Raw genomic sequence first — 24,411 nt, 5'->3', positions numbered from 1 at the left:
GGAGGAAGTTGTAATTTAAATACTAAATACATAGTAAATAATGTGATGAATGGATAACTGTGACAGATATCTTTCATTCATGTATTCGCACTCGTTCATTGGTGGATCGAAACGCTGACGTACACTTCGTCATCCGAAACGGACCAATGAAATCGACGCATTTACCTTCCTCTACAACTTCCGGTCCCGCCTCCTCCCTCCTTCCTCCCTCTCTTAGCGTGACCGACGTTTCGTGTCTCTTTAGACTTAAAGTAAGTCAAAATGTGAACAATTCAAACTGTGTGTGTGGAGTAATTGATGTCTAACTGTGTCTTTAATGCGCCGTGTACTCGCCTGTTGGTTTTAAAGACTGAGAGATGTGTTATTGCTGCGGTAGAAGACGCTGTCTCTAATGGAGGAGTGGTTGTTGTTGAAGGGGAAACACACGGGCCGCCATGCTGCCTCTCTGTCAGCTCTAACAGCACACATGTATCACACATGTGTCACATACAGACAGGACAGTGTGCGACACTAGTGATGCGAGCTGAAGCATTGAAGCTTTCCAGCAAAATGGTTAGGAAAAGGGTTAATTCATGTGCACGAAACCACCTGGTGGCCAAAGAGTGTAAAACAGGCAGATATGATCTCAACCATGTGATCAGATCAGATATCAGATATTCCTTTATTAGTCCTGCAGTGGGGACATTAGCAGTGTACAGCAGCAAAGGGGATGGTGCAAAAAACAAGATGCATCAGCTACACAGTAAAAAAAAGAGCTAAACAAAGTGTAACAAAATATGAACCATTTAAATCAGAATCAGAATTGTGTTTATTGCCAGGTGTAAGAGATTTACTCTAGGAATTTGCTTTGGTTATGTTGGTGCAAGTCAAACAGTATAATAACTAAGAATAGATAAAAACGTTAGAATAAAATAGAATTAAAAAAATTGAAAAATTGAAATTTTAAGAATATACAATATACAAAATAAGCTATAAACATGATATATACATAAGGATATATAAATATATAAATAGAAGGAAGTATAAAAATAGGAGCAGTATATACAGTATTGACAATAAACAGACTATTAACAAAATTGCACAAGTGGAAAATGATATTGCACAGTGAGAATGAATGAAATTCCACCTGAAAATATCAGGTTGTTGTCATTTTTTTGGTGTGTAAGTGGTCTACTGGGTGATATACTGTATTTTGCGCCAGTAAAGGCTGTTGGGAATGACTATAAACAATGAAAAAAATATATATTACCATGTAATCCATTTATATCTATATAATATGTCTATTTTCTATATAGTATATAACATACATGTATAATAAACTGTAATTGTTTTGTGAAGAATGCATCTTATGTGTGTAAACAGCACCTCGGAAAACTTCCTGCAACACTCGACACACGCTTCGAAGCCTCGGCACAGCACGTTACAGCACTACTTAACAGTGTTTACTTCATATATATACACCACAATATTTGTAACATGATAAGTAGTTAAAAATAAACCTGCCATGTGTGGAAAGCATGCATTTCAGCCTAGTGGGGATTATAATAATAATACACTGAAGTCAGATGAGTGGGCTCTAACAGGAGTAACAGCAGGGTCCTTTTTTTAGATTATTAGTTCAAAAATCATATAGTACATGATTATAGCTGCTGCCGTACATTATACCACAATTAGTGCTGAAGTGATAATTATTTAAATTGGCAAGAAATAATAACAAATGTGAATATGACTGGTCTTCTATGTTAGAAAACTGAATATCTTTGGGTTTGGGGCGGTTGTTCAGACAATATAAGCAATCTGAATACATCAACTGGTCAACTTGAGCCTAAGGATGAGCATTTCTTTTTTTTTTTTGCATTTTTTGTGCATTTTATATTCCAAACCATCCATTGAGAAAATAAAGAGCTGATTAACTGTTAATTAAGATAATCCTTAATTGCAAAACAAAGTATTTCCATCATTAATTAATGATTATTTCCACAGTTCATCATTTGAAAATGTCAGAAAATTGTGACAAATGCACATCACAATTTAATTAGTCCAAGTTGACATATTCACAATGCTTGTTTTGTCCACAACCAGCAGTCCAAAACCCCAAAATAATGACAATGATGTGAGACAGGAAAAAGCAGCAAATCTTCATCAGCTTAATGATGATTTCAAAAGCAGCAACTAGGGAATGTTTGGCTTTTTTTAGGAATTTAGCTTTGAAAGACATCAAAATCGTTAATAATCTCACCTGTAAATTATGGAAGTGGCAGTTTAAATTGTCGGTAAAATCAGCAAAAGCAAGTAACGTCTTATTTAGTTATTTGTGGTGTATTTTATGTGACATTTAAAAAAGTATGGATGACAAAGTTCCAGCGGGTTTTAACACATGAAAGCCACTAAGTTGACGTGGGGTGTTTTTTATTTTATTCTCCCAGACTTGATATCAGAGTTGCATAACTTGCAAAGTCACACACAAATTGTTCACCTGTCATGTTGTGTGTCTCTTCTGTCAATACAGAATGCGTTACGTGGCCGCTTACCTCCTGGCTGTGCTCGGTGGAAACACCAGCCCCTCTGCAAAGGACATCAAGGCCATCTTGGGCAGCGTAGGAATTGAGGCCGATGACGAACGCTTAAACAAGGTATGCCATTAACAACGGTATATTATGCAATTACAGAAACAGTTTAGATGCTGTGTGGCTGAAGTTAAATCTTTCTATTTCTCTGCAGGTCATCAGTGAGCTGAATGGGAAAGACATCAATGAAGTCATGAACTCAGGTAGAGGCCTCTTCGTAAATATGCATTGAAGATTTCAAGATGTCGGACATGGAAGAGGGCTAAAAATTGTTTTTCTTACCTCTGTCCACAGGCCTCTCTAAGTTAGCCTCCGTACCAGCAGGTGGTGCTGCAGCGACTCCTGCCGCCGCTGCTGCTGGTGGGACCGCTGGAGCTGTGGCTGCACCTGCTGCTGGTTTGTTTATACCCTTTATTTGTAGCTTCAGTTTTCAGTTTCTGTAGGATTAATATTCTAAATGGCATTATCATATATTATTGTATTTCAATAGCAATAAATGATGCCCTCGCAAATTAATCTGTGGTCGCATTTAGCAGTCCTAAAACAAAGTTGACGATATTGCACATAAGTACTGCTAAATATTCTTGCTGACGTCTGTCTGTAGTATTGACTGTTGTCGTTCTCCGTCTCGTTTCCAGTGGAAGAGAAAAAGGAAGAGAAGAAAGAGGAATCAGAAGAGTCAGACGAAGATATGGGCTTTGGACTCTTTGATTAATCTGCTCTCTCTCTGTGTTTAAAAAGCAATAAAAATGTAAAAGGTTTACACTCATCACATTGTCTTTTTGTCCTTTTTAATTAGTTTAAAATGGCTCTCACAAATTATGACTGTGCAAATGTAATTATTCCCAAAGACGTCACCATTAAGGTTTCTAGAAATAAAATGTCTGGCCTTCAAGGCTCGATGTTGAAAGTTAATTTGTTGTCGGCTAAAAATAGTCTAGACTAGGGAACTTGTCATCATTAGGCAATCCAGACTCTGCATGTGGTCAGTCTGTCCTGCTGTTGGCCAGAAACCACATAATGGCTCCGGCTTAAAGGGACAAGCACATGATCCAACCGTAACACAGAGACGGCTCCACCACCACAATTCAAAACAGGATTGGAGTGACTGATATACGTACAGTGTGTTGCAGTGAATACACTTCATGTATGAGTGTAGCAGTGCAACTTCAAATGGTGTACCTGAACTAGCTCACAGGTTTTGCCCCATTTCAGTCAGCTACCTCACATAAACTGGATTTATTATGTGTAGACCAAGAAAAGACTAGATATTTGGCGTCTGACATTACTTCCTACGAGCATACACCAAGCTCATTACAGCAAAGACAGCAGAAATAATACTAGACTTCATCCCCAGAAATATAATATACAGAAGCAGACAGCAGCTATTAAGTGGACCAGGCATGTATCATACCCATCAAAACATCTCCAACTCTTCCAGAAATATACCAGCTACTTCATCTAGATGAATTGAAACCCAGAACATGGTCTGTGAGACCATGTTCAAGGCAGGCAGACAGTTCAATATGTCATAGCAAAGATAGCAGGTGTAACTAATATAATCATGGCATTGTGCATCATGCTTGCTGAGTGGTATGGTTTACTGAGGCACTTAAATGACAACAGAGCATCATTAATGTAATTATTTGCACCTGTGTTTTTCATGTTAATGGTTAAAATGTGTGCTGTTCACTTGACACGTTGCAGCAGAGCTGAGAGACAAGCTATGCAGCAAACAATAATTATATGAGGAATATGACCACTATTAATTAAGTGTGTTGAGACAGAGACAAGTAACAACGAAAAAGGAAATTGCTGTAAAAATAAGTAATGTGATGTGAGTCATTAGTCACATCATAATTCATCTTTTGTTATTTCATTTTAACTCCACTTTGAATGTATGACAGCTTAATTAGCCCCTGAACATGCCAACACTGTTAAGCAATCCTGAAATTTTCCACTACCAGGTCCCCTGAACTTCTTGTTTTGTCTCACCTGACAGTCACACACATTTGTGTCAACAAAGTAAGTTTAGCTCCAGACATCATCTATACTGTTACAACAACAACAACTCTGAATGTAAAGAGGTAAGACTAGGGCTGTCAAAGTTAACGTGATAATAACATTCGTTTTAACACCACTTATTTCTTTAATGCATTAATGCAATTGATCTTCTGGAGGTCGTACCAGGCTCAGTTTTAAAGCTAGCATCATATGAAACTAGAAAACCTAACTGATACCAACAATGTCATACTAGCTTGTCGTGAAGGAGGCTAAACAACGCTCAAAACTCCAAAGTGTCATGACCATTTTCAAAGGGGTCCCTTGACCTCTGACCTCAAGATATGTGAATGAAAATGGGTTCTTTGGGTACCCACGAGTCTCCCCTTTACAGACATGCCCACTTTATGATAATCACATGCAGTTTAGGGCAAGTCATAGTCAAGTCAGCACACTGACACACTGACAGCTGTTGTTGCCTGTTGCGCTGCAGTTTGCCATGTTATGATTTTAGCATATTTTTATGCTAAATGCAGTACCTGTGAGGGTTTCTGGACCATATTTGTTATTGTTTTGTGTTATTAATTGATTTCTAATAATAAATATATACATACATTTGCATAAAGCAGCGTATTTACCCACTCCCATGTTGATAAGAGTATTAAATACTTGACAAATCTCCCTTTAAGGTACATTTTGAAAAATGTGGGATTAATTTACAATTAATCATGACTAATCATGGACAATTCATCTATTTTAATCGATTGACAGCCCTAGGTAAGACACATTAATTTATTACGTATTGAAAGATTTAGCTTCACAAAAGCACCAATTTGATTACACATGGCAGTGAATGATGACGCTAAGACTATTGTGTTCATTGAGCAGTCTCGTGATCTCTTTCTCTATTTGCTCTGCCGCCTTCTTTTCCCTGACGTACCTGTATATGTGAGTACATGTGTCGCTTAGCACTGTGCTGCTGGATGCACGAGAATCCCTTGTGAGCCTATTAGTTCTGGTAGGATATTAAGGCGGACCTCCTGCCTGCGGGGGGAACCTGTTCCTCAGGTGATAGCCTTCACTGCATGCTTCAAGCATGTAACTGACAGACTGTCACATCTCATAATCACCTGGCGTCTGGGAATCTATTATCGACGCTGTCAACAATCTCTGCAAATATTATACACGCAAACACATCAGCATCAACACTGTGCGTACGGTTGCAGCAGTTACTGCCATGACATGTTCATTTCAGTCTTGCAGGAATGTATTTCCAAGGAAGAAACTGCAGACTGCTGTCTCTGCAGTTCAGAAGGTATGAGTAAAACTACAGAGGTGTGGCAGAATCAAGGTCTTGTCATTCCTTCACCTTTGCACAACTAGCTTGCTTATATAATAGGGCAGTACTTCCGGACCTTTTTGACTTGCGACCCTTTAAAATTAAGTATTGCTTGCGACCCTTGGCTGCATATTTCTACCAGTGGTTTGGTTCCACCAAAGAGACATTTTTTAGATTTTTTTAGAAGACTGTTGAGGTAAAATTATCCAGGAATTTGCTGGAAAAAAGGCAAATATATATATAAAGTCTGAAAAAATAAACATAATTTTGTGTCTTTTCCCAGCCCCTGTTTTTCTTGCAAGCCTTTAAATTGATCTCAATACTACAACTACTAACTGCCCTATAAAGGGATCCTCCCATCAAAAACAACCACAGTATTAGCCTCCACTGGCTGGACATGACTCATTCTATTAAATTTCACCTTCTCTTATAGTTAAGGAGGAGGAGGAAATGGACTCGTTGAATAAAAGTAAGCTCAATGGTTGTATGTGTTCATATGCTTGGCCAATAAAGCAGATTTGGATAGAACCCAAAGTTGTAGCCATGACAGTCGACAATGCTTCAAATATGGATGTTGCTGCAAAGAAGCTACAAACTCTGAAACATGAATGCTTGACACACATCTTCAACCTGGCAGCACAGAAGATCAATCTGTACAATCAGCACTGTTTCAAGGTGGGCACCCAAGATTAGTGTCACCAGTTCAGTGTCCGACATGAGAAATATGGTCACAATCTTCCCTTCTGTTCCTGAGTTATGGCGTTGAATAATGGCCAGAAAAAGTGGTTTTGTAGAACATTATGATTTCACAGTGAAGTTGGTCTTTGACCTTTTGGATATAAAATGTCATCACTTCATCATTTTATGCTATTAGACATTTGTGTGAAACTTCAACGCGTTCAGATCCCAACTGACGCTTTGTCAGACCCCTCGGCGTCACTCTTTTCAGACTCAGTAAACACATGTTTACACATGTTTACACATGTTTACACATGTTTATACATGTTTATACATGTTGTGGTAACCCACAAGTTGTGAAACTCTCTCTTGCAAGATGGTTTTCTAATAAACACAACTGTTCCTGACATTTGTGCCAAATTTGAAGAAATTCCCTCAGGGCGTTCCTGAGATATACTACAACTGTTCCATTTTTCTATTATTGTATATTGTACATAGCATTCTTCTCTATTTTTATTGCATATTGTATGAAGTGTCCTTTCTTTCCGTATCTATTTTTTTGTATTTATTTCTTATACTTTGTGTTTCTTTGTAAACGGCACTCAGAGCAGAAGGCAAAGGAAGAATTTCATTGTACAGGGAAACTTGTTTTTAACTGTGCACATGACAATAAACGCTTTGTTATTGACGTCGCATTGAGGAGAACAACCTGAAAAATATGTCTAAAAATATAAATTTGAGCATTAAATTCAACATCTTTTATTTGAGTATGTCATACAAATGCCAGCATTCATATCAACAAACAATCATGTCACATTTCAGTTTAGCTTCTATTAAATAAAGTTTTGCTCATTTTCAAATCCTAGAAATATATATATATATATATATACAAAATATAAAAAGTATTGCACAGAGGTGTCTAGCTTATATACATCAAAGGTTATTCTATTGTATTATTACAAATCAATGTACAGAAAGTAGAGCATCACATTTTTAGTCTCATTGTAGAATCAGCTATTTGTGAGTCTGAAATAATGCCACGTTTTAAGACTGTGCTTAGTTTTTAAGTTGATCCTTCATGTGAAGGACGTCAGTCAACACTCAAATCTACCAAAGCCGTTCAACTGGTTTTTCAGAAGAGATCCTGTTGCAAGTTTTCCATCACGCGACAGTACAAAATCAAATAAAAGGAAAACAATTTGTTTGTTCACAAGCTTAAAATGTGTGTTAGGTAGTCCATTGTGTTCATAAAAAGGGGAACCTTGTGCTTGCAACACATCCTGAACGACATCTGTGGTGCTGAGAAAAGTTTTGTTTTCATTTTTGCATGGCTGCCTCTCAGTCATCGGTGTCGGACACTGGATGATCTGAACATGCCTGAAAGAGAAAACAAAAGAGTTTTAAAGCAAACCTCTTGGTGTGCCTATTTGTTTATGTCACTGTTCATATGCTGCATTACCATTTTCACACATATGCTACACATATTTAAATTGACTGATTCTTACCTGCGTGTACTCAAATCGGTCCTCTAGATAACGGTTCCCCAGGCCAGTAATGTGACCGATGTTCTGTTTGGAGAGCCTGGCTACCCTGGCGGTAAAGTCCAGCGTGAAGGCCAGCTTGACCAGCTCAGGGGCCGTCGGTAGTACAGTGGGAGGATTGTGGGTCGGCGATGCTTCCGTCTCCAGATACGCATCGGCCAACTTCTGGAAGGAAGAGTACGACATCCCCTGGAAGAAGTTGCTCAGGGTGGGGTTGTCTTTCAGCTTGAGGAGATAAAGAGAGGAAGGCCATCAGTAAATATAGTACACTTTTACTGCTAATAAACATTCATGGTAAAAGAACAAACACACCATGAAATAGCCTAAAATACATTTTTATATTTGTATTATACCAGCAGGTGGCCAAAAATACTGTAGATGATGAGGATTTCAACTCAAGTACAATGATGTTTGTTGGCTGCAACTTTCAACAATCACACATTTAACACTCTCAACAATGATTTTTTTTCATTATCTATTAATCTCTATTTTATTTCATCGATTAATCAATCGGTCTTAAAGGTGCTACATGCGAGATTGGGAGCATTTCTATTGCTTCCGCATGGCTCACAACATGGCGACAGCTGAGCCGGCGGCTTGTAGCTAACGGTGCTAACAGCGCTATCAGTGAAAACAACGGCAACACTGCTGACAGAGCTAACAGTGTTAACCCTCAAACTTGTGATGTCATAGGGTATAAAGTCTGGAGCTGCTCCATAAACAATGAATGGGAGACCGACTTTGTGGACCCACAGAATGTTTGTTTTCTTTTTTATACTCAAATGAGCTTTATTATATTGTAGTGTGGTCAGTTGTGAAACAGAAAATGCCCCCATATACTCAGATCATTCCTCTGGGTGCTCTCAGTGTCATCTATAACATCTCTCCTCATTCATTATCTATGGAGCACTTTATACCCTATGGCATTACCAGTTTGAGTTTTAGCACTCTAGTTTTTAGATTTGGGAGAGTTGTTCACGTTTACTAATATTTTTTGGACTGTCTTAGACCATAGGAATAACATGTATGAATTTTGAAAATGTGCGTAGTTCCCCTTTAATGCTCTAAATATCATATAAAATGCCAGAAATGTCGGAGGATCACAATTTACTATAACCCGAGGTGATGTCATCAAATTGCTTGTTTAGTCTGACCAGCAGTCCAAAGTGTAAAGCAGTCACATGACATGCTGTGCTTTGATAGCAGGTCTCATGACTCTCTCTGTACTTTCACTATTGTGATCCTATTGCACGCCATCTCTCTGGGGCTTGTAAAAAACAATGCTGGATGAGTCAACTCATGCAGAGGTAAAGAAAGACAGATCAGAACAGGAAAAGCTGTCGCACCAAGAATTTAAAAGTTACTCACTAAATATCACATATTGATGACGTACAAATGTGTAATAAAATGGTGGCTTTTCCTTTTAACATGAAGTTGTGTCATGGAGTTTGTACTTTTTATTATCTTTATCTGGATGATCTTTATTATCTGACTTTATAACACTGTTTATGGTTTATTAATGTGCTTTGGCTTTCTGTTGAAACTGTCAAAGCACAAAAATACTTCATTCGTATGTTACTTTGAAACCTCACCATAATTAATTCTTTAGTAATTAACTAATTGCATGAATAACTCCACTCTGTACAAAGCATTTAAATGTAACACACTGGCCCTTTAAAACAATGATCCTGTAAATATTCCCAAATTATTAAACGCTACAGAGAGTTTCATCAACTCATTTTAACACAAAACAGCAATTAACACCAACCTTGTACTCTATGGCATCACCCTCCTGCTTCGTCAAAGCAATGATCCTGTCGATTACTTCCTCTGAGAGAAAACAAAAGAGACGGGAAGTATAATCAATACGCGGAAGTTATAGGGATTCATTTCATCTTTGAGTGATTATAATAATAAAAATAACTTCTCAAAGTCAACACAACTTTCACTACTCAACCAATTACAAACTACATTTATCAGAGAAATGCTCTTTATTGTCTGGTGTGCATTAAACTGACTTGACTTATGTCAAATTAAAAAGCAGTTTTAAAGCATTTCAATACTGCCATACACTTGGCACAGCTCAGCTAACGTGAAGAGAAACAGTTTCTCACCATCAGTCAGAGGTTCAACTTCCTCTTTCTTCCTCTCCTCGTCGATGATTTTTTCCAGTACCTCTGACACCTTCTCGTAATATTGGTATGTCGGTGCCACGCTAACGATGGCTGCAAAGAAAAAAAATATTTGTTAATGTACTTCTGCAAAAACAGCAAGCGGTTGAAGCATTTTCATAACATATTGCCACTGATTCTGGTTACATTAAACAAATGAATGATATTATCTGTCTATTCTATCCACTCAGTCACATTCAATCCTAAAACTTACCTTCAACTCGGGTGATGTCAGCAGGGATGAGGTCTTTAACAATTCTATTTGGTCTCGTCAGAGATAGCCTTCTGGATAATCTTCTTTTAATGGATTTCCTTCTAAAGGACTTTCTTTTCTGTGAAATGGCGGGAGTTGTGGGCAGACAGGTAGTCATGACGTCAGAGGCCTCGTCTCCTGAGGAGGCCATGGGTATTTCTGATGGACTGTCCTGCTCCTCATCTCTCTCATCGCTACTGTTCCGAGAGAAAATACCAAGGAAACTTTTCCATAGCGAGGGCTTCTTCTTGTTCTTCTTTGATTTTTTGGTTGGTTTCTCCGATTCCTCGAGACGCACCTCGGGCTGATCTGCGGCAGGTTCGACTGCAGAAAATACACCAATTTCCCCGTCGTTAAATCCATCGCTCAAGTGAAGGGAAGGGTCGCTGGAATGGCGTCTCTGCTTTCTTGGCATTGTCACCCACTTGTCTTTCCTCCTGGCCTTCCTGTTCACCTCTGTCCCATCATTGACGCTGAGGCTGCGCTTCACGTACACCTCCAGCAGACGGATTGTGTCCTTGTGAGGCACAAAGATCAGCTGGCCGTTACCGGGCCTTTGTGCTTCTGTGTGTGTTTCCATGGTGAGGCAACTACATGAAAAAGAAAACACATACAATACATAGGTTACAAGATTGTTTTGCATCAAAATTCCACCAATTCCAGACAAAAATTACTTATATGTATGTATGTATACTGGAAGAAGCCTAAACTAAAGTTGTTTAACCGATTAGAAAAATAGCTTCAGTAATTTTTCAAGCAAAGACGCCAAACAATGCTTTGTCTCAGGATTTGCTGCTTTTACCGTCTTATGTGATAATGAAGTTAATATCTTTGGGTTTTGGAGTGTTGGTCAGACAAAACAAGCCATTTGAAAATGTACATTTTTGGTATTTTTCACTATTTTCTGTCATTTTATTGACCAAAATATTAGTTAAAGGAGATTGTAGCATTTGGGGGGTCTATTAGCAGAAATGGAATATAATACTCACAACTATGTCTTCATTAGTGTATAATGAAAATAAGAATCGTTGTGTTTTCGTTAGCTTAGAATGAGCCCTTCATATCTACATAGAGAACGGGTCCTCTTTACGGAGTCCACCATGTTGCTCATAGTGTTATTATGGTAAGGATGGCCTCTGAGCGAGGTGAACGGTGGTACCACGGTTTTGCACCCAGCGGCTCACACAGTCTTGGAAAGGGGGAGCAGATGGGTACTCAGTTGGTTACAATCTGCAACCACACCACTAGATATTCATCATTAGTTGCAGCCCTAAACTTTATTGAGGTTGCAATTGAGGATTATTTTCATTATCAATTAACCTGCAAATTATTGTCTTGTTCAATCAGATTGATTTAATCTTTAAAAAAATAGTGAAAAACATCGACCACGTCAACTTATTCATATTTGTCTGACCAAAAGTCGACACTTAAGAAATCAGGAAGCTGAAACCACTTAATTCTTGCTTTAACAAAATGACATAAACAATGTATTAATTATTAAAACTGTTGCCAATTAAACTAGATATACAGAGAAATAGACTAGTTTACTACTTTTTAAAAATATATATAGTATTATGGGTACCAGAAAGAGTCCTGCATTAACTATTACATTACAGTGTCAGGCTTTGCATATCACAGCCGCAGAAATGTCGTTTTCAAACACTGCTCTAAAGAGGAATAGGAAGAACTGTCTGTTAAATGTTAGAGGATGAAGTGGCTCACCTCGTCTCCTTCAGCAGCAGAATGGTTTACCTCCCTGCAGAGATCCTTATACAGTCAGGTCTCTGTAGTTACTGGATGCAACTGTGAAGGTGTGAAGGGACTCTCCAGAGTGCAGCTACCTGCTCACATTCTCCACCCTTGTTTGGGCACGTCTCTGCCCTCCTCCTCCCTCACCTGTAGCCTGACGTCTGTCGTCATGTTCACTGAAAGGCGTGGGCGGAGGACGGGAAAAGAGAAAAGTCTTCCTGCTTTGCATGTGAGCTCACAGAGCAGACTTTATCTGTTGTTTACGGTTTCGCTGGGTCTCTCGACTGTGTTGTAATTCTCCCCTCCCTCCTCCTCCCTTATGGTGCTGTGGCCAGCCACGTTATACAGGAAGTAAAAGCTGCACAGTTCACTTCCTATAAGGGACCGGCTCTGAGAGGAAACCACATGTGACTTTATGTCATTATAGGCTGTTTGAATAGAAGGATTACATATAAGTAGTCAGGGTGACCAGATCCCAACGAACCAAATGTAGCACAAAGAGTATGTTTGTGTGGGACAATGTGGGACACGTTACCAAGGCTGAGAGGAAGTTTACAATTTTTTATATAATATCTATCTAACTTAAAGGGACAGTTTGTAAGAATCAGAAGTGCTTGTTAACAGCGACACCTGTGGCCGTTAAGTCAACAAAAGTCAGCGTCGGGCTCGCGCTTGTGCTCGCTCTAAATAGACATGAACGAGCATCGCTCAAAACAGTGAGGTGACACACGTCAGCTAAAACCAATATCACTCTATATTTCACCTGCTGGCAGTAATGTTAGCTGACCAGACGGAGGTCTCTCCATGAATCAGTGCTGATCCTAGTGTTGGCTTTTCCTGCTTCAGCCTCCCGACCGCGGCCGGAGACGATAACGTTTCTCGCTGCGGAGCCCCGTCACTTCACAAGACACAGAAAACCTCTGTTGGTCTGGAGGAGCTGCAGCATTTATTTCTGCACAAACGTCCACTGTACATTCACTAGATATTCTCAGAGCTAAACTAAGTCTTCTGCAGTGTGTAGTGTGCGCACATGAACGTGAGGTGGAGCGAGCTGAGTGAAGGCAGGCAGAGGAGCAGAGTACAGCAGACACTCCGGCCCTGGAGACCAAAGCTATGGTCTCCGACCGCGTACTACGACCGCTGCCAACACTGTTTAACAGACGGGCTTCACTAGATATAACTTTGAGGTTTTGGTGCTTCCGTGTAGTTTGTGTTGGAGTCTCAGTCTGAACAGCGTAGCCACACGCGAGCGCGCATGGGACACCGACCCAGGTGATTTATACGTGTAAGAAGTTACAAACAGTCCCTTTTAAAATAAACACTTCTATTCTGCTCCTTATCTTGTAACATCTCTATGCTTTGCCCGAATGCGTCCATAGATCGGCACATCTCTTTTTACTCCGCACGTTTCTTGTGAGACTCACATGAACTCCGTCGCTTCATGTCGTATTCCCCCCTGTGTGAAATTGAAAAATAATTGGCAAATTTCACAAAAAACTCAGAGAATCACCTTCCACCGCCTTATAAATACTTATAAGTAGTTTCACAGTCTTTGTTGTAGCTGCTCTTCCTTTTTTTGTGGTAGTTTCCATCATATTCTGCCTAAATCTGACTGCATTGCTTGGGATTTTGCAGTGACTTGCAATTTTCTCCATTTGGGTATAGCGTAGCGAAGATGGTGAAAGGTCAACCTGCACTTGACCCATGTGTGTGCAGTCTGATTGACAGCAAACACAGACAGCCCCATGAGGACAGCCTTCCCTGCTTTCTTCACAGCCACTGGATAAAAGTCAGATTTAAAAAAAGCGTCTGTCCTGCAGTGGTTTGACTTTTGAAAAGTAGAGCCAATGAAATTGTGGGACATCGTCTCAATATGCGGGACGTGGGACAATAAGGGATAAAAATGCTGTGCAGTCCCTCGTAAAGTGGGACACCTGGTCACCCTATGCAAGTAGCATGAGTTTTCCACTAGCTGAATCATATGTACAATATCATCAATGGGCATGCTGAATATCTGTGTTCACAGATAACAATGGTCCATTCTCAACACGCAGGCACAGAGAGAGAGAGAGAGAGACACAGAGAGAGAGAGAGAGAATGAGAGAGAGAGAGAGCAAAAGAAGAAGCAATCAAAGACATTCAGCACATGGCTGACCCCGTCACTGTAAGGCTGGGCAATATGGAGAAAATCAAATATCACAATATTTTTGACTAAATATTTCGATATCGATATTGCGACGGGTTGACCATCGGTGCTTTTACAAAATATTGAATGAGATTTTGAATGAGATAAATAATCATCAGTAATGGCTATAATGACTAAGTGGGTAAAGGCAAATAATAGAACAGCTATACACTCAGTTCAGAAAATTACATCTTTTACTGTAATGCAGTCTTTAAAAGCAGGAATAGACAACACTTATGCCATATTATGATACCCAAAATCTAAGACGATATCTAGTCTCATCTCGTGATATCGATATGATATCAATATATTGCCCTGTAGCCCACAGTAAACAGCACACAACTACTCATGGCTATAACACCAGTAAATCATGCAGCCAGAGGCTCTTTGTTGTACTATGGAAGAGTCTGTCATTAAATAGGAAGAGGGACTTTCAGAGGTTAGAGTTTATCTATGGAGTAAGGTGAGGTGACAGGTTATTCACGAAATCACCCTCACTCTAACTCTTACCTATCATTACCTATCTACAAAATGTGATTAAGAGTTACTCATTAACTAATCAAAATTGTGTATCCCTTATTGTAAAGTGTGAAATTTTACTTTTTATAATACTTTTAATACTTTTTTATTATTTAATCTTTTGTATTAGCTGTATTGGTTTTATGTTGCATGTTTTATGTTTTATGTCTGTATTTCAACATCTTGGGACTATGTTGGACATGGTGTTTACTTTAGTGTTGAATAGAGTTTCACTTCCCTCACTTCAACATCTTATTCCTTGGATTGGTGTGATTTTGTAGATCCATAAATAAATCAAATCATGAAACAAATTAGACAATGATAGCAAAGGAGGTAGTTAAGAAAGACAATGTGATAAAAAGCAATAAAACAGCTAGAATAGGCCTAAAGTTTAAAAATAGGCTATGTACTGAATGATTTTATTTTGCTGATTTAACTTCAAGGTCAATTCGGAGGCTGGAGTTTGTGGTGTTGTTATGCTGGGAGGTGTTTCTAATATTTTTTTTAGACAAAATATTCAAAACACCACAGTTTAATACAATGACATACATGTACCTCTATGTACTGTATAGTCAGGTTTATACATATACAGGTAAAGGTATGCTATATAGCCTACTGTGTACAAGTAATAAAAATACAAAATTGATGAATCATTTTTATGATGAATTGATTCATTTTTTAGTCTAAAAAAAGTGTATACAAATTTTGCAAAATGCCCATCAAAACTATAATAATAATAATAATAATAATAATAATAATAATAATAATAATGGTAATAAAATGAATGAATTTGCCCCATTTGCAGCTCATTATCCAGATATCCTTCTATCGGTAGTTTCTTATTTCTTAAGGAAAGGCTTTAAATATCTGTCTCCATGGTTATATTGCATTTCTCCAGACTATTTTGATGACCAAAATAAATTCATCAACATTTTCACCTTTGTAATTGTGTTAATCATTTACCATGAGCAGCACACTATGCCAGTGAACTGACCAAGTTATTAAGACTTTACCTCAGACGGTTTCACTAGGTTTTGTAATCACTACTTTTCCCTCCAGTCTGCAGATATGCGTGCACTGGGATTGGCCTGATACAGTTGTATGTAATGCGGTCAAAGATTTCCAGGAAGTGACAGTCAAACTCAGACTGAAAAAAATTCCATAGAAGTAAAAACTTGTTTGCCTGTCGATGAGTAATCTCTAATCTGATTTGTTGACTGGAAACTCGAGACGTTTTCTGGAACCAAAAGCAACATTACCGGTTAGTTGCCCAGCGTGTGGCACAGCTGGGTTTAAGGTTAACAAAGCAGCTACCTTTTGTTTGTGCTGCATTGTCTGGAGAGATGACAGCAGACTGTAGTGTGATCATCATGAGCGTGACCTTGTGACCTCTTGACCTAAATATCTCTTCATCATATTGATGATTCTTTTTATTATTATTAGGGAACCTCAGGCTTTACTTACTCCTAATTATGTCGTGCTTTGAAGAGATTCTCATTCATCTGAAATATAAATGACTGGTTTTCCACCATTAATCCAATATTTAGACAAAATGTCAATTGTAACTCGTCATTACATCATCATTTACATCGTCATTTAATGAGCTTTTTGTGAGCTTTAGTTGGACAAACCCCTCACTTGTTTTTTTTTTATGTCATTTATAATTGCCCTAATAAAATCTAATCATTTCCTGTTTCATATGTATGTAAGCCAACAGATTTAACAACCAGTTTGCTTTAGTGTAGTACCAAAGTAAAGCCACAAGGTGTCAGGCTTGTCTCTGTGGCACAACAAATCCAACCCTGTCCCTACCATTTCATGCTACTTTATACTTCTAATCCACTATTGTAATATTTACTCCAATGCATTTATTTGGCAGCTTTAGTTGCTATTTACTTTACAGATAAATATTTCACATACAAAACATATGATGAGCATATAAAATATGATGCACTGTTATAGAACAAACTACTGTATGAAAGAGTTCAAAGTATCTCCACCTCGTCCAGCTACAACATAAGATGTTACTGACACATTGATGCATCAGTAATAACATAATACTATAACACTCACGCACATGAGTACTTAAACTTGTGACACTTACTAACTAGTACTAATACTAATACTAATTTTGCTATACTTATGTAGCCTACTTTTACCTAAGACATTTTCAAAGTAAGTCATGTAATGAGGTATTTGTATGTTGTAGTATTGGTATTTTTACTTAATTAAATGATCTGAATACGTCCTCACCTCGCTCTCCCAGTCGAAGATTTAAAAATTTTAAAATAACCTTTACATAAATTGTATTCATTTGTAAGTGTAATCTAAGTACAGTAAATATTCAAATTAAGTAAAAGGTGCTAAATGCAAGATTGGGAGCATTTCTATTGCCTCTGCATGGCTCTCAACATGGCGACGTAAACATTTCTGGCTGTCCCAGATGTGAAGAGCCTGATCCCGGGTGAAACTTCAGGTCACCTTCTTCATTTTTCATGGGTGTTAAGCAGGACAAATGTGAGACTCATGTTTCGTCCCACAAAGTCTGGCTATTGACCTCCAGGGCTGACGCACTGCAGCGGAGCAGTCACCGTGCAGTTACCTGTCATAAATCTTTATCTGCTTGAATCATTACTGGCCCTCTCTCTCGGAGGACTCTCCCATCTTCAAATGATAGATGGGAATTGGTGCATCCGAGCAGAGCAGGACTGAGCTAACAAAGCATATTTAGACGGATACTGGAGGATACAATGGCTCCGTTAATGTATACACTCAGAATTATGAATTACTCGGGCATACAACATTGATTTGCTATGATGTAATTATAATGGTGCATTTGATATATTAAGAGCCGGACATCACAGACGATCCTTTAAGACAGTCTGAATTATTAAAGTAGACCAAAATGTCATTTGAATAATTTAAGTGTTTAGATCCTTCTGCTATGAACTCTCAATCAGGATCACAGGAGTTTCTTGTTATGTCACTAAAAGGAGAGAATAAGAGATAATCTGTTAATGTGTAACATCATTTTACATTTCCTGACAACATCTGAAACTTTTACCCATAAAGGCAGAGATTAACAGCCGGTGGTCGGTCTTTAACTTGAACTGTTGACATATTGCAAATACAGAGCATGCCTGTATCTGTTCTCTATGATAACTGACAGAAAATGATAAGGTTGCAATAAACTATATTTTGGTTATTGCCAACAGATCTCATGAAAATACCAAAACCAACAAATGTGTTAGTCCATCTCTCAATACTTTACATTTTTTTCCCAGCCTGTTTGTGGCCCATTGGCTCCTACTGTGGATGCAAATCTTTTAAAATCAGGTAACAATAGATCAATAAAAAAAAAAAAATAATAAAATAATAATATAATAAAAAGCTATATAATTTCCTAAAACATCTGGACACTGCCGTTTTAAACAAAAGTTTATCATACTAGTAAACAGTGTATTTGTTGGGGACTATTTTCTGTCGCTGATGTGTGAGTATTTACAGCAGCAGGGTGGTGTATCTGCGTTCAAAAATAAACTACAGTGGTTTTGTAATGAAGGAACATTGAGGCTTATCTGTTGTTGTTTTTTAATAGTTTTTGGTCAACAATAAAAGCCTATAGCACAGAGGAAAACCCTGTCTCCTAGAAATTACATCAATATATACTAAATTGTTTTCCTAATTATTTTGGGCTGCAAACGTAATCACTTCCTGCATTATGTTCATTATATTACTAAAATAAACTCATTGTTGGTTTCTGTTATTTTCATGGAATTTGTTGACAAAAATAAAAATAAAGAATGTCACCAGCCTTAACCATTACAAGACTCATTTACTGTTACTGTAATTATTATCTACATAGTATTACAAGATATATTCAAGGTGATTCATGTGTTATCTTGAAATCCGAGACAGCAATAAATGGGAGGACGTGCGGGATGCCTCAATGATATCAGGGATTTCCAGCCTAGGTGAAGCAAATGAAACTAAAACTGAGAAACAGAGTGAGTTCCTGAACATGAAGTGTTTTTATCACACTGTGTCAAGATGCCTGATCTCCCATCACTCCCAGTAAGAAGCAGGGTGTTTCCACCTGTCTGTGATTCATCCTCTCCAGTGCTGAGAGAGCAGATGGAGCACCTCACAAGCTTAATTTGCCTTGTGCCAAAAGCATACTGCTCACTTTCCATAATCATAGACGTCACCCGTTGCTTTGTGGACTTTGAAGCCTGGAGTTCGGCATTTTGGCCGTCGTCATCTTAATTTCTGGCCATTGCCATCTTGGCTTTTGAAACCAGAAGAGCACAAGAGGATGGAGTTAAGTACAACTGAACACTGAATAAGATATTTTTAGGCGACCAAAATGTTACAGTTAACTTTCATGATCTGAAAACACACTGTGAAAGGGTTAAAGCTCTAAAACGAAAACACGGACAACTCCCAGACCGGACAACGCCGTGGTAGCGAGCTGTCAATCACAAGGTAGCCACGCCCTAAAGCATACCCTGCTTTATGGTCTATTTGACTCTAATTGGGACCATAATTTACTAAACAAACATCATACTATATTGAAGAAGACTTGAAACTAGCAATTGAGACCATAAACTCATGTTTACAATGTTTACTGAGGTAATAAATCAAGTGAGAAGTAGGCTCATTTTCTCATAGACTTCTATACAATCAGACTTCTTTCTGAAACCAGAGGAGTCGCCCCCTGCTGGCTGTTAGAAATAATACAAGTTTAAGGCACTTCAGCATTGGCTTCACTTCTCAGACCCCGGAGTTGCCCACTTGTCATGATGCACTTTTTCTTTTTTTGGTTTTTGATTTCATCACATTAGCCCTGTAGTCAATATAAGCTACAAAAGTAATGCAAAACCCACGTCTGAATGTTCTTGGTCAGCATTGTCAGGGCACAGAATCGATGGTAATACTGTAGGTGAGCACAGCTGAACTTTGATCAATATTAAACCCAGGAGGATTGCTGTTTTGACACTTAATATTACACCCGCTGTGCTCCACAAGCAGCACCGCGTTCACACTTTGATCAATAAATTTAAAGGCAAGGTCACAGCAGAGGTGATCCAGCCTGATGCCACACACCCTGCGCTCTGTCCTGCATCCAGAAAAGTTTCCGTCACTGGAAGAAACAGGAGACTTTGGACTCAAGCTGCCCGGCTCCAACTTTGACTTTGCCCTCTGAAGAGAGTGAACCGCAGCACACAGCCTGCTGTCTGTGCAGGTCTGAAATTGGCTTATAATGTGTCTGCTGACAAAACAGTAACCCAATCTACTGATATGAGTCTCACTGTCTGAGCTTTCGTGTGAGACCCGTCCATTGTTTTCCATTAAAGGAGTGGTACACACTGACTCGGAGAGTAAAGGGAAGAACGGAGTGATATTTTTAGCTCCATTAAGGGTTGCAATACAGTCTGCTGTGTCACAGTGATTGGACACTCTGCTGGTCTTTGAATGGATTTTCTCGGGGTGAGTCTTTATCAAAGGCAGGATGGATGTGATCTCCTCGTGGAACACCCGATGAATTATAAATGCCAGCCTCACATTAGCTTTGACCTTGCCTGAGTCACCTGCCTGTTAAATGCTCAAAATGCTATCAGGCCTCGTCTTCTGGGTATCGCCGTACGATCAGTGATCAGCGGTGCAGAAGGGCGCCCCGCTGACCTGACCGCCAAGTAGCGACAAGATGAGCAGGCCTCTGAAAAACACAGCCAGTATGTTTCAACGGGAAATGACTTTAACAGCTTCGTCTTGCTGGAGAAGGAATCGGCTCAGAGAATTTTAAAATCACAAAATGTGCACAGATCAAAAATGAGATATTGTTTTTAACATATTCAATGCGACGGTTTGAGACAGTAAAGCATCAAATGAAACAGCCAGCTCTCAGCCTCGGAGGCCAAGATAGATAATCTTATAAATGATTCATTTGCTCTGCATATTTAATTTGGTGCTTTTGCTTTTGAAGCTCTCTCAGTCAAAATTATTGTCAAGCCCACGGCATCTAGTGAAGAGTCGTGCTGCTAATAGAAAAAAAACACTTATTTGATCGATATCAACAAAAACTCGTCAACATGTCCGCTTTCCTTCCATCTGTTGCATTTCTGCATGATTTGATAATCCCTTTTGATCTTCCCATCTATTTTTAGCCCACGCTGTCTCCTACTCATTTCTTAATTAGATAACTGCCTTGTTTCAGAAACACACAGCGAGAAAACGTCTGCTCTTCCATTCTGCCATCTACACCACGACACCAACCCGGCTCTTTTTCCCTCTTGTGATGTCACACGTTGGACTCACTGGGGAGGGTGGTTGGTACGCTTTCGCGGCGATGTTGTGGATCAGGACAGCGTTATCAGACGTAGCTGCCGTATGAGAGCGGTGCAGAGCGGCAGCCGTGAGCGAGCCAGTGGGGCACGCTTACATGCACTAAAAGGCATGTGTGTTCGGCGCGACTAGGTCAACAAAGCACGCAGAAGCTCGGATTACAACACACACACACACAGAGGGAGAGTGACTTCATTCTCGGCTCAGATAGACATTACTCCTCTATAGAAAATGGGTAGCTCGAATCAAGAAATCTGAAAGCATCTCACCTTTGCACTTTCAGTGTCACTGAAAAACAAATGACTCATGGTTGCTTAGCGACAGGGTCACAGAGATATCACTTCAGTCAACACGGAACAGTTTACAGATACAAAGTCACCGTCAGCTGCTAATACCCACTTCAGTGGAGGAGTGGACTGGAGTGCCCACCTCCAGAAAAACAATCCACCTGCTAAAGGACATGCAGCGCTACGTAAAGAGGAGGTTCCACAAAGTTGCCCAGAATATGCAAGCAAGCAGGAACACAGCAGAAATACACCAACCACTGACTCCGCAACACCACGATTCAGACACTATCTGATGTGGGTCTTGACACAAGAGAGACATTATGGCTGTAATCGGATTGGCAACCGAAACTCTTGGACCGAAGAAAAGTGGAGCAACATCCTCGCCCCGCCAAGAAACACACCTCGACCTGACAAAAAAAAGGCAAGCCTAATACAAGCAGTTATCAAAGTCATCCTACTGACGCTGGACAGTTTCTCAGTGGTTGCACAATAATTGGCAACATACAATCATGTAAATAAAGAGCAAAATAATTAAACCATTATAACGCTAGCCTGTGTTGTTGTATGTTCCAAAGCAACCACCGCTCATTGTGCAGGTAGGAGGGCATATTTTTATTGTAAACATTATTATTTATTAATAAAAAAACTTTGCTTCGGGCCGAACAATGTCCCTTAGCTGTGATATAATCACAACATACCACACACAGCCTGTCGTGAGCTATTGCTTGAATGTATTTACATAGCAAATAGTTGTTTTTTGATGCTATATTAATGCTCTGAATATTGTATAGAGCATTTTTAAGTTTGATTTTTCCCACAAATGGCCACGACAGAGAGAGATAAAAGAGACAGAGAGGGAGGCCATCATGATATCAGTACAGAGAATCAGCAGTGAAAAGGTGTTAACGACAGCTAACATAAGGTGATAATGAGTATTCAACCCTGCAGCCATGCGCTGACACTTACACCTCTATTCATCACTAGTTTAAAAGGGCTTGATGTCACAAGGTCAACTTATCCCAGAAACAAAATCAGAGGGGAAACTTCACACAGTTCTGATACATGTTTAATGAAAGGCACTCTTTACAGGATAAATAAAACATTATGACCCTGTATACTGTTCAATGTTGACACATACAGTAACAGTCCTCAAATATTAAGTGCTTCATCATAACATAGTAAAGTGCTGAGTACCGACGTGACTAACAGATGTCACCTTATAGCATTTCATTTTACTTAATAACATGTATTGCTCTTTCCGCGAGTGAAAACACAACATGTTTGTTTTTTCCACCCACCCATCATCCTTATTGCATATTATTAGAAAGGCATTGATTGTGTTACAACTACATCCACTGCCATTTCTATACAAGCTGTATTTATATGTATAATTAACTCACATACAGTACATTTTCAAGATCGAAATGTGGCATGCATATATATATACATATATAGTACCAATTTCCTGATAAGACACAATTCATTTGTTCATCATCATCATTTCACAAATCCAGCAGAAGTATTGGCTCTCCCTATCACATGGAATATAATGATCATCGCTATATGATTGAAAGACTATAATGTATTTAGGTACAATAAATATGACAAACTTTTAGTTACTGATAATTAGAGTTAAACCTCATTTCGGCACACTATGCCATGCAATACAAATGAGAGAATAAAGGTCAATGGAGAAACGTTGCAATGTTGTTTTTTGTCTTTGCCCTTGATGTCCTCGATTCTCTCAGTCTGATCACAAATATAAATTATATCTCGTCTCACATTTCTATACACTCTAAGAAATATGTTTTCCCCACCAACAGCTGATGGCGTAAAGCTCCAAAAGTGCTTGAGAGATATGTGGAAATAAACTTTCAGTGCAATGAATTGATATGGTTTTTAAAGGGTAAATTTACATTACAATAATGTTAGAAGGTGATAATCTGGTGCAAAATGCCAAATTATAACCATGTAGATCAAAATAACATGCAGCTACTGCATGCACTATAATACAGTGAATGTTAATAATACAGATTTATATTTTGCAGCACATCTACAAGACTAATAGAGACGTACTAACGTGCCAACTATTTATCACGCAGATATTGTTACGCTGTGTCATATGGAGAAGTGCTGCTGGCTGAGCGTTCACAACTATAGATTTGCTGATAAGACAATGTGTGTGTGCTCAGTTCCTCTTGCCTTACACTGGACGCATTTGCCCTGCCCTTGGAAATCGTGCCAAGTTCAATCTAGGTTTTGCTGAATATGACGAAGTGTAGACTGTAATATGAGCTCCAAGTATACTTCCAGTTTAAATGCCACAATTATCACAACAGTTTTTTTCTTTTGTGGGATAAACTTACTGTTATACAGACCCTCAAGGACATTTTGGTCAAATTTACAACTTACTTTGCTTTGCACTCTAACAGCCTGTTTACATACAACATTCGTAACTATGCCTACGAAAAGTAATGCACTGTAATTCGCATTTGTCCCACAAAATCAATTTGCATGTGTTGCAAGAGTATAAAGAGCGACAAACAACGCATAGTTATTTTAACCCAAACGTTGATTTATTTGGCACGTAACTTCCGTATTTAAGGTACACCACTTCCGTAGTTATTTTAACCCAAATGTTGATTTAGTTGTCACGTAACTTCTGTACTTAAGTTAAACCACTGCCGTAGTTATTTTAACTCAAACGTTAACATATTTGTTCCGTAAAGTCCGTACTTAAGTAACCCCACTTCTGTAGTTATTTTAACCCAAACCA

General features: G+C 38.9%; 2 protein-coding genes across 2 annotated transcripts; one reads left to right on the top strand and one right to left on the bottom strand.

Moving 5' to 3' along the window:
• The first annotated feature begins 94 nt into the window (after positions 1-94).
• rplp2 (ribosomal protein, large P2) lies at positions 95-3,336 on the top strand. Its single transcript, XM_037785946.1, has 5 exons — positions 95-251; positions 2,510-2,633; positions 2,722-2,770; positions 2,862-2,963; positions 3,206-3,336. The coding sequence occupies exons 2-5, from the start codon at positions 2,511-2,513 to the stop codon at positions 3,280-3,282; spliced, it is 351 nt and encodes a 116-aa protein (XP_037641874.1). The 5' UTR covers positions 95-251; position 2,510; the 3' UTR covers positions 3,283-3,336.
• A 3,992-nt stretch (positions 3,337-7,328) lies between these two features.
• On the bottom strand, positions 7,329-12,788 carry LOC119498572. Its single transcript, XM_037787567.1, has 6 exons — positions 12,273-12,788; positions 10,512-11,140; positions 10,241-10,351; positions 9,895-9,956; positions 8,091-8,351; positions 7,329-7,962 (listed from the first exon to the last, which is right to left on the bottom strand). Exons 2-6 carry the CDS (start codon positions 11,128-11,130, stop codon positions 7,924-7,926), a joined length of 1,092 nt encoding a protein of 363 aa, XP_037643495.1. The 5' UTR covers positions 11,131-11,140; positions 12,273-12,788; the 3' UTR covers positions 7,329-7,923.
• Between the last annotated feature and the right edge of the window lie 11,623 nt (positions 12,789-24,411).

The sequence above is a fragment of the Sebastes umbrosus genome, chromosome 1 (genome assembly GCF_015220745.1).
Source record: "Sebastes umbrosus isolate fSebUmb1 chromosome 1, fSebUmb1.pri, whole genome shotgun sequence".
Classification (NCBI taxonomy): Eukaryota; Metazoa; Chordata; class Actinopteri; order Perciformes; family Sebastidae; genus Sebastes; species Sebastes umbrosus.
Note: the sequence above shows the minus strand (reverse complement) of the source record. Positions and strands in the feature narration are given on the sequence as shown.

What these genes read in the sequence shown, in the direction of transcription:
- rplp2 (XM_037785946.1), top strand. Translation starts at nt 2,511, where the DNA reads ATGCGTTACGTGGCCGCTTACCTCCTGGCTGTGCTCGGTGGAAACACC. An exon ending in ATGACGAACGCTTAAACAAG is followed by an intron (nt 2,634 to 2,721) that starts GTATGCCATTAA and finishes ATTTCTCTGCAG; the next exon opens with GTCATCAGTGAGCTGAATGG. An exon ending in TGTGGCTGCACCTGCTGCTG is followed by an intron (nt 2,964 to 3,205) that starts GTTTGTTTATAC and finishes TCTCGTTTCCAG; the next exon opens with TGGAAGAGAAAAAGGAAGAG.
- LOC119498572 (XM_037787567.1), bottom strand. Translation starts at nt 11,130, where the DNA reads ATGGAAACACACACAGAAGCACAAAGGCCCGGTAACGGCCAGCTGATC. An exon ending in GTGATGCCATAGAGTACAAG is followed by an intron (nt 8,352 to 9,894) that starts GTTGGTGTTAAT and finishes TATCTCCTCAAG; the next exon opens with CTGAAAGACAACCCCACCCT. An exon ending in ACCGATTTGAGTACACGCAG is followed by an intron (nt 7,963 to 8,090) that starts GTAAGAATCAGT and finishes TTTCTCTTTCAG; the next exon opens with GCATGTTCAGATCATCCAGT.